Source organism: Crocuta crocuta, unplaced genomic scaffold (assembly GCF_008692635.1).
Source record: "Crocuta crocuta isolate KB4526 unplaced genomic scaffold, BGI_CrCroc_1.0 scaffold266, whole genome shotgun sequence".
Lineage (NCBI taxonomy): Eukaryota > Metazoa > Chordata > Mammalia > Carnivora > Hyaenidae > Crocuta > Crocuta crocuta.
In genome coordinates, this window is record NW_027531005.1 from 6,986,101 (window position 1) to 6,994,539 (window position 8,439).

The window sequence follows — 8,439 nt, forward strand, 5'->3', positions numbered from 1 at the left end:
TTCTTTATTTCCTTTTCTGGGTTTTTTTTAAATAAAAAAAAAATGTTTATTTATTTTTGAGAGGGAAAGAGAGACAGAACGTGAGCATGGGCGGGGCAGGGAGAGGGAGACACAGAATCCGATGCAGGCTCCAGGATCTGCGCTGTCAGCACAGAGCCCAACCCGGGGCTCAAACTCACTGACCAGGTCATGACCTGGGCTGAAGTTGGACACTCAACCAGCTGAGCCACCCAGGCACCCCTCTGGTTTTGTTTCAAAGTAGGCTTCGTGCCCAGCGCAGAGCCCAATATGGGGCTTGAACTCACAACTCTGAGATCAAGACCTGAGCTGAGAGCAAGAGTCAGACACGTACCCAACTCCAGCACCCAGGCACCTCTAGATTTCCTTTATTGTTAGCGTTATCCCAGACAGTCCTTCTGTCTGTGAGGCACATTGTAGTTTGCAAAGGGCTTTCACATACAACCTCTGCTTTAAGCTTTCCAATCACTCTAAGAAATAAGTATTACTGTTCCCATTTTACCAAGAGGAAAACTGAGACTCAAAATGGTAACTTTAATCCTACTTTTCAGACTTTGAATCCAGTGCATTTCAGAGCTTGGGTTTATAAAAGGAGCTTGCCTTCCCATGCCCTCCAGCTCAGACCCACCCCTGTCCTGATCACTCACTCTTCACACGAGGCCCTCTGAGAGGCTCTCTCTGCCTGACGCAGCGCAGCCTCTGGCTCTGACCTTCTCCAGCTCAGCTCCCGATGCTATGCCAGTCCCCTCCTGCCCCATCTGGCCTCAGTGGAAATTATGGGGTATTATACAGGCCATGGCTAATGGGGAGACAGGCCAGCAGCTTGTCCTCAGGGTCTTTATTCACTCACCACTAGGCCATCTTTATGCCTCTACACTAAAAAGGGCAGGCATTGCATATGTGTATGTTGGGCCAGAGGAAAAAAAATTAGGAAAACCAGGGCTCGTCCGGGATTTGAACCCGGGACCTCTCGCACCCTAAGCGAGAATCATACCCCTAGACCAACGAGCCACTGATGGTTATGTCTGACCAGATGTGCCTTCCTGCCACATCAGCAGCAGGCACAGTTTGTGGTTCCTAGAGGCAGACTCTTCCCCAGCCTGGCAGCCAGCCCAGGTCGGCTGCACTCCAGCAGGCCTTGCCTCCCTCTTGGCTCTCCGCACCCCCCTGGCCCACTGCGGAGCCACGCAGATGCCTCGTGCTCCGGGCAGGGCCCCTTCTTCCCCACTACCAGCTACTTCTCCCCCAAGGCCACCATGTGGACTTTGTGGGAGGCGCTGGTGGGAAAGGGTCCAGCAACCTCCTTTTCCAGAGGAGCCCCAGGCCTGCGGGAGCCCGTCTGCCGGCTCCGGTACCCCGTAAAGAACAACGCTTCTTTATTACCTCCAGAAAAAAAAATCCTCCAAATCCATCAGCCTCCTAGACGAGGAAGCAGAAGACTGATCAGATCACCTTGATAGGTGACATTTGCTAAGTCACTCAGTTGCTTCACCTGTCAGCTGGGGAAGGGACACCTGTCCTGTGTGCCTTATGGAGCAGTTCTCACCTGAGGATCAGGTGGGGCAGTGTCTGTGAAGCAGTCTGCAAACTGTAAGGTGCTGTACAAAGCAGAGGTAACTATGATGGCAACATGAAAGTGGGGGGCGGGAAATCATTGGAAAGTTGGCCTCTAAAGCTCTATGGGCCAGTGTGTTCTGTGCTTTACGGATCTTATTTAGCCTTTAACTAACTACCTTGTGAGACAGGCGTCATCCCCACTGTGAGAAAAAGAAACTTCTCTACATTCAGCTTACAAGAGGCACATTTATCTAAATCCGAAGGCTGCTTTCAACGCAGTACACACCACTACCCAGACTTTCTAGAAAGCTGGAGATGGGAAAACATCCTGCAAATACTCACACTCCCTCCCACACCCCAGCCTACCCTGCTCACCCTGCCTGGGGACACGGCAGGAAAAACCTGCTAATCGGCTAAGTGGGCCTGGGTGGTTTCCTTCTAGTTGGGAGTTTCCCAAATGAGAGTGAGGGGGAGGCTCAGAGACTGGCGCCCGGTGGGCTCTGCCAGGCTCCCTTTCTTGTGCTTCCACTGTGCTATATCCATCCCCCCCCACACCTCGCCACCATCTTGCTTGCTGGCGGAAGGCAAAGCCCTGTCTTCTTGGTCTTTGCGTCCAGCCTTCCATCAGTCCTGCTGACGAGTGACTCCAAGCTTCTCTGTGAGCTGGGCTTTGTGTAATCACTTTACCAGATTCATCTCATCTCATCTGCACAGCACAACTGTTACTGCAGACATCACTTAGCAAATGTCTGTGGAATGAGTGAATGAGTGAGTGAGTACATGCAAGAAAAGTGTCAGGGGAGTACACAAAAAATCACTCGTGGCAACAGAGGTTCAGGTCAGTCCACAACTCTTGGCCCCAAGTAGAAACCATATGCCTTAAGAAAACCTCCTGCTTTCCAACCTTTTTTTTGTTTATGTCTTTATTTTTTTAATGTTTTATTTATTTCTGAGAGAGAGAGAGAGAGAGAGAGCGTGAGCAGGGGAGAGTCAGAGAGAGAGGGAGATACAGAATCTGAAGCAGGCTCCAGGCTCTGGGCTAGCTGTCAGCACAGAGCCTGATGCGGGGCTCGAACCCACGGACTATGAGACCATGACCTGAGCCGAAGTTGGATGCTTAACTGACTGAGCCACCCAGGTGCCCCCTCTCCAACCTTTTAAGCAGGCTTCCTAGGGAACCAGCTCCTCTCTCGGAGGTTAGGCAGCAGGAATGGCCCCTCACCTGAGAGAAAGGATTGGGGAGCATTCTTTTGTATCCAGGGCAGTTTTGTGGTCTCCATCCAGGAGTGCCAGACCAGGCAGCTGGTTGGGCTACCTAATCGTGGCCAGAGAGAAAGGCGACAGCTCATCTCTTTCCACCACCAAAGAGACTTTTTTGGGTAGCTGTTCCCCAGCTAGAAACTGGCTGATAAATAATAGCACACTCAACGCGTCATTCCATTACCTCAGCACACATTCCCTAAATTGCTCCTCTTGGTGGATGTGCCCGGAAGTGAGGTCGCTCCAAGAAAAGGCTCCTAGGGGCTGAGAATGTTTCAGGGATGAGACGGAGGTTGGATTCCAGCCAGTGCTTCTCTCTGGGGGTGCTGTTTGAATCTGTGGCAGGATCATTCTTCTTTATGTGGCCTGTCTGGAACAGTGCCCTGCCCACTAAATACCAGTCATCCCTTCTTCGCTGTAGAGACAGCCATGAAACACCCCCCGCATACTTCCAAATGCCTCCAAGATGGCAGGGGTCTGGGGAGATGAGAGCTGCTCAGGTGGGGACCCACCGGCACTTACCATACATTTTTTTTCTGGCCTAAAATCACTGTGGCCTTGCTGTGGGCACTAGGACATTAGGCCCTCAGTGACTTGTTTGTGCGTTTAACTAGCCACAGATGGAATTCTCTGGGGAAAATGGTGGCTCTGTTTCTAGGAGCTTCCCCTTTCCCTCCCAAGAGGGGACAGCTCTCAGTCAGGCAGGTCCTTTGATGATTCCTCATTTCTACACCAGTGTGTAGACCTTACTCTTATCATTTGTCTGGAGAGGACTTATAGGTCAGTATTTAACAGACAGCAACTGTCACAACACATCATCTCGATCTCATTGTCACCTCCTCCCACCTGCGGGTGAGCGTATGTGGAGTGTATGTCTGTCTATATGCACACATGTACATCGGGACATCAGTATCTCACAAATGACTGCCAAGGCTCCTTCTAGCCTTTCTAGCTCAGGGTTCCAAGGACAGAGATTTTAGCCTAAGGCGTGGCCTTTTGGAGTTTCACATGGGAAGCCAGAAGTGTTTGCCCAGCTCCTCTAAATTGCTGGGAGTCAAACTCAAAACTCAATCTGCTCAGGCTTCAGACCTCTAGCTCTTGCTCTTTGCTGGGCTCCTCGGTTACTCTCCACACATCTAGCTCAGCAGGCAGCCTAGGATTTGAGGGGAGTTTGCATGCAGATTTGAAGGCTTCCTCTTCTGTGGCTTCCTTCCTTCTAGAAAACCCACCTTCGGTCTGACTATCTTGATTCTGCAAGCCATAAAGGCTGGGACTTTCTGCTTGAGCTCCAGCTATCCCTTGCCGTGTAGACTGGGGAGTGCCCTTGGGAAAGAATCCATTTTAATGTAGATGGTTCTGGTCATTCAAGGATTGGGTCGTTGCCATTTCTGCCTGCTTTGGGGTACTTTATAGCACTTTCCAGTAGTCATTTCTCATATTTTGTCCGGAGTTTATAATTTTTACCCATGGGAGGGATTCATCTGATACTCCTTTCACTTATCTGTATTTAAAGTGTGTCACTTTTATCTCTGCATTCTGGGTCTGCTGTGGTGGGGAAGACAGTACATTCACAGAGCTGAGGTATAGTGTTGAGTGTAAGCGCAGGTGGAGCTTAGAGCAGAGCTGGCCTCACTGGGTTGGGGAGCTGCACAGAAGTGGCCTTGAGTTAGGCTGTGAGAGCCGGGCAGGACTCCAGAGCAGATGGGGCAAGACTGTAGTAACTTGGGTACTGCTGAGCTAAAGGCAGGGCCCGTGAGCAAAGCAACCTCAGCCAGGCTGGGGTCTGAGTAGAAAACATACATTCTCTGGGTAGACTCAACATGAAGAAACAGAGGCAGCCAGGGAGGCCTGAGACCTCAAGCATTGTCAAGTTGCCCCTGTACTGAACTATGAAGGCTGTTGACTAAGGTGCTCCCCGGGCACTCCCCATTCACTGCCCCTTCCTGCAGCCTGAGGCTAGTTCCCAGGCTGGCTGTGAACCCGAGACCTCTAGAAAGGGAGACTTACAGGGGTGCAGAAACCTATAGGGATGTGGTGGTGTCAGAAGCCAAATGGAAAGTCGTGCCCTCAATAGCTCCACTCAGAGAATGTGCACAAAAGTGATGGAGCATCTCTGTTAAATATGGGTCAGCATCTCCTAGGTTGCAGTGAGCTGTTTCTTATTCATTCCAGCCCCCAGCACTGCATGTTGATTCTTTGAGCCCAATATTTTTATCCTCTCAACACGCAATCGGCTTTGCGCCCACAAAAGGAGGTTTAGGTGGGGGCTTGGACATCTCTAATCTCAAACTTTGTCCTTAGGAGGCTTAGAATCAGTACTGATCATTCAAGGAGACCAAAAGTGGCTTTGGAGAGAGGATTCTTTGCAGGGTGGGGGAGAGGTGGTAGGACGGTATTCTATAAGAGGAGTCAGAGGGTGGGGGACATCCCATGAGTAAGATGTCAGGGGAGGAGGAGGAGTTTTTTCTGTTCAAGAACATCTCCTTGGTGGGGCCATGGGATGGGCCTCAGTACCACATTGCCCCTGTCTGGGCCTTCCACCTCCAGGCAGTCTTCATGGGCTTTGTCTTCTTTGTAGGAACACCACTCAATGCCACGGTGCTGGTGGCCACCCTGCGCTACAGAAAGCTGCGGCAGCCACTCAACTATATTCTGGTCAATGTGTCCCTGGGGGGCTTCCTCTACTGCACCTTCTCTGTCTCCATTGTCTTCATCACCAGCTGTTATGGATACTTCGTCTTTGGCCGCCATGTTTGTGCTTGGGAGGCCTTCATGGGCTGTACAGCAGGTACGCAGGGGAAGGAGACTGGGGGGAGACAAAGGACTGCTCTAGGATTGGAACCAGGACCCAGACCATTGGGTTAGAGCGGGCCCCTAAAGAGGAGTCTGGGGGAAAGGAGTTTGGTGCTCTTTATCACTAGGGTATAAAGCAGCACGGACTAGAAGTTTGACCGAGTCCCAACTCCGTACCAACCGTCAGTCCAACCCTCTGTCTTCCTATGCTTGCTCCACCCTGTCAGTATTCCACTCTGTCTGCCAGGCTGGGTAGGCCCATCTACCCCCAATTACCCTCACGTTTCACTACAGGTCTGGTGACAGGCTGGTCATTGGCCTTCCTGGCCTTTGAGCGCTACCTGGTCATCTGTAAGCCCTTTGGCAACTTCCGCTTCAGCTCCAAGCACGCACTGATGGTGGTCCTGGCTACCTGGACCATTGGCATTGGCGTCTCCATCCCACCCTTCTTTGGCTGGAGCCGGTGAGAGTGTAGGGCAGTGGCGCTAACTTAGCTAGGAGCTCAGGTGGGCGTGGGTGGAAAGAGTTGGGTATAATCTTAGTCTCTGACCTCCACTTTTTTAACGAGCTGGTGGAGTAGGTGAGGGCAAGGGCTGGGGGAGGCAAGTGCTAACGTTTACCCTGCAGTTGGAATTGCTATGGCCTCAGCTGTTAAAGACAGAAACCACCCTGAAGGTCCGTGGTGGAGGAGCACAGTCCAGGAGCTCAGCTCACTTCACTCATTTTTGTGGTGAATCCTGCGGTGAGCAAATGCCTGTCCAGCGGCTGAGTGCTTGGTCCCTTGCAGGTTCATCCCTGAGGGCCTGCAGTGTTCCTGTGGCCCTGACTGGTACACCGTGGGCACCAAATACCGCAGCGAGTACTATACCTGGTTCCTCTTCATCTTCTGCTTCATTGTGCCTCTCTCCCTCATCTGCTTCTCCTACATGCAGCTGCTGGGAGCCCTCAGAGTTGTGAGTGATTTTTGTGAGGCTCAGGGAGGACGGGATTGGGGGCTTCAAGATGAGAGGGAAGAATGGGTGAGTGCTTTAGAGCGTAAGACATCTGGGAGTGCGTGGCTGGCTCAGTCGGAAGAGCATACAACTCCTTGATCTTGGGGTTGTGAGTTCAAGCCCCATGCTAGATGTAGAGATTCCTTAAAAAAAACAAACTTAAGGAAAGAACATTAGACATCTGGAAATGTCCGTAGCCAGGTAGAGATCTAAAAGCAGTGGAGGAAGTGGGGCAGAGAGAATGATGAAATGGTGTGAGGAGTAGGAGGGGGTCCTCTCTGCTCAAAATTGTGTCAAGAGATTCTTGAGATCTCTTCCAATGTCACAGACCAGAGAGCCATCTCCATCCTGCCTTCCTCATGGAAGGAGAACAAGAGGCGCTAGGCTAGAAGCTGGGACAGAAGAGAGGCAACTGGAGTGCATGCCCCGCCCCGTAGAAAAGGGTTGAGTTGAAGACCAGGAAGAGGAGGTTTCTCTGTGCTCTGCCCAGGTCGCAGCCCAACAACAGGAGTCAGCCTCGACCCAGAAGGCAGAGCGGGAAGTGAGCCGCATGGTGGTGGTGATGGTGGGATCCTTTTGTGTCTGTTACACACCCTATGCTGCGATGGCCATGTACATGGTCAACAACCGTAACCACGGGCTGGACTTACGGCTTGTCACCATTCCTGCCTTCTTCTCTAAGAGTGCTTGTGTATACAACCCCATCATCTACTGCTTCATGAATAAGCAGGTAAAGCTCTCCATTTACATTCCTAGGAGACTCTCATTTATGACACCTGGTTCTTCTCTCATCAATGACTTTTAATTCAGGGCACCTTGGACTCTACTCAAAAGGTTTCTAGGGGTGAACAAGGGAAGCTCTTGGTAAGTATAGGGAGAAAGGTGTGGCCATCGAAACAAGGGAATAGAATCCAGAGAAAAAGAATCTGAGCATAAAAATCAGGTTGCTCCAAAGGGTTTTGTTTTCTTGAGAAACAAATAGATTTAATCATTACCCTAAATTCCTAGTTCTTCCATTTCATGAGTTCTTAATCCTTCCCAACTTCCAGCCTGCAGGAGCATATGCAAAGCACAGAGATCACAACATTTGCATAAATCTTGAAAACACTTTATCATCTGAAGTACCAGGTGGCCTCCTACCCCAAATCCTGAATCGGAGCTAATAAAAAAAACCCCAAGTTCAGATGAATCTAGGAGATTTCCTATCTTGTGGGGCAAACCCCCTGCTTTGAGAATTATTAATAGCTATATTGTTTCCTTAGCCTTCAGAGATGGATTCAAAACTCCTGGATGGAAAGAAAACTGGCAATTCTTTTCAGTTGGGAGCACCTTCTAGTAATGGTGGGGTGGGTGGATGGGCCTACTCTGGCACCACTTTTGAGGGTTTAAATGAAGCAGGTTGCTTTGTGAGGTTTCCCAGCAGTGGACCCTCTGAGCCAAAATGTGTAGGGATTACTACTGTAGACCCAGCAGCAGCTCTCAGGATTGGGGAGATGTATGCAAAACTACGAGGAGATCCTGGGTATATGGCACTGTATGAGCCTTTGGGGATACAAAGAATGAGATCTCTTCCCCTGTCTCCCCTACCCCATTTCCCAATGTCATGTCCTCTGTACTGGTCTGCATGGGACTATCTTCAATTCCTCCCTTTCCTTCCAGTTCCGAGCTTGCATCATGGAGATGGTGTGTGGGAAGCCCATGACAGATGATTCTGAAATGTCCAGCTCCCAGAAAACAGAAGTTTCTACTCTCTCTTCCAGCCAAGTTGGTCCCACCTAAGGAGCCATATTGGCTTATTTGCAGCAACTAGGATTTTACA

General features: G+C 50.6%; 1 protein-coding gene and 1 non-coding gene across 2 annotated transcripts; one reads left to right on the forward strand and one right to left on the reverse strand.

Moving 5' to 3' along the window:
• Positions 1–957: 957 nt before the first annotated feature.
• TRNAP-AGG (transfer RNA proline (anticodon AGG)) lies at positions 958–1,029 on the reverse strand. The gene has a single exon. It is a non-coding gene; the product is annotated as a tRNA-Pro (tRNA).
• A 4,236-nt stretch (positions 1,030–5,265) lies between these two features.
• OPN1SW (opsin 1, short wave sensitive) lies at positions 5,266–8,399 on the forward strand. The gene is made up of 5 exons (XM_077770806.1): positions 5,266–5,623; positions 5,923–6,091; positions 6,416–6,581; positions 7,111–7,350; positions 8,280–8,399. Exons 1-5 carry the CDS (start codon positions 5,266–5,268, stop codon positions 8,397–8,399), a joined length of 1,053 nt encoding a protein of 350 aa, XP_077626932.1.
• The last annotated feature ends 40 nt before the right edge of the window (positions 8,400–8,439 follow it).

Bases quoted from the DNA above. Each gene is read 5' to 3' on its own strand.
- OPN1SW (XM_077770806.1), top strand. From the start codon at position 5,266: ATGAGTAAGATGTCAGGGGAGGAGGAGGAGTTTTTTCTGTTCAAGAAC. The intron at 6,092-6,415 runs GTGAGAGTGTAG...GGTCCCTTGCAG, and splicing joins CCCTTCTTTGGCTGGAGCCG to GTTCATCCCTGAGGGCCTGC. The intron at 6,582-7,110 runs GTGAGTGATTTT...TGCTCTGCCCAG, and splicing joins TGCTGGGAGCCCTCAGAGTT to GTCGCAGCCCAACAACAGGA.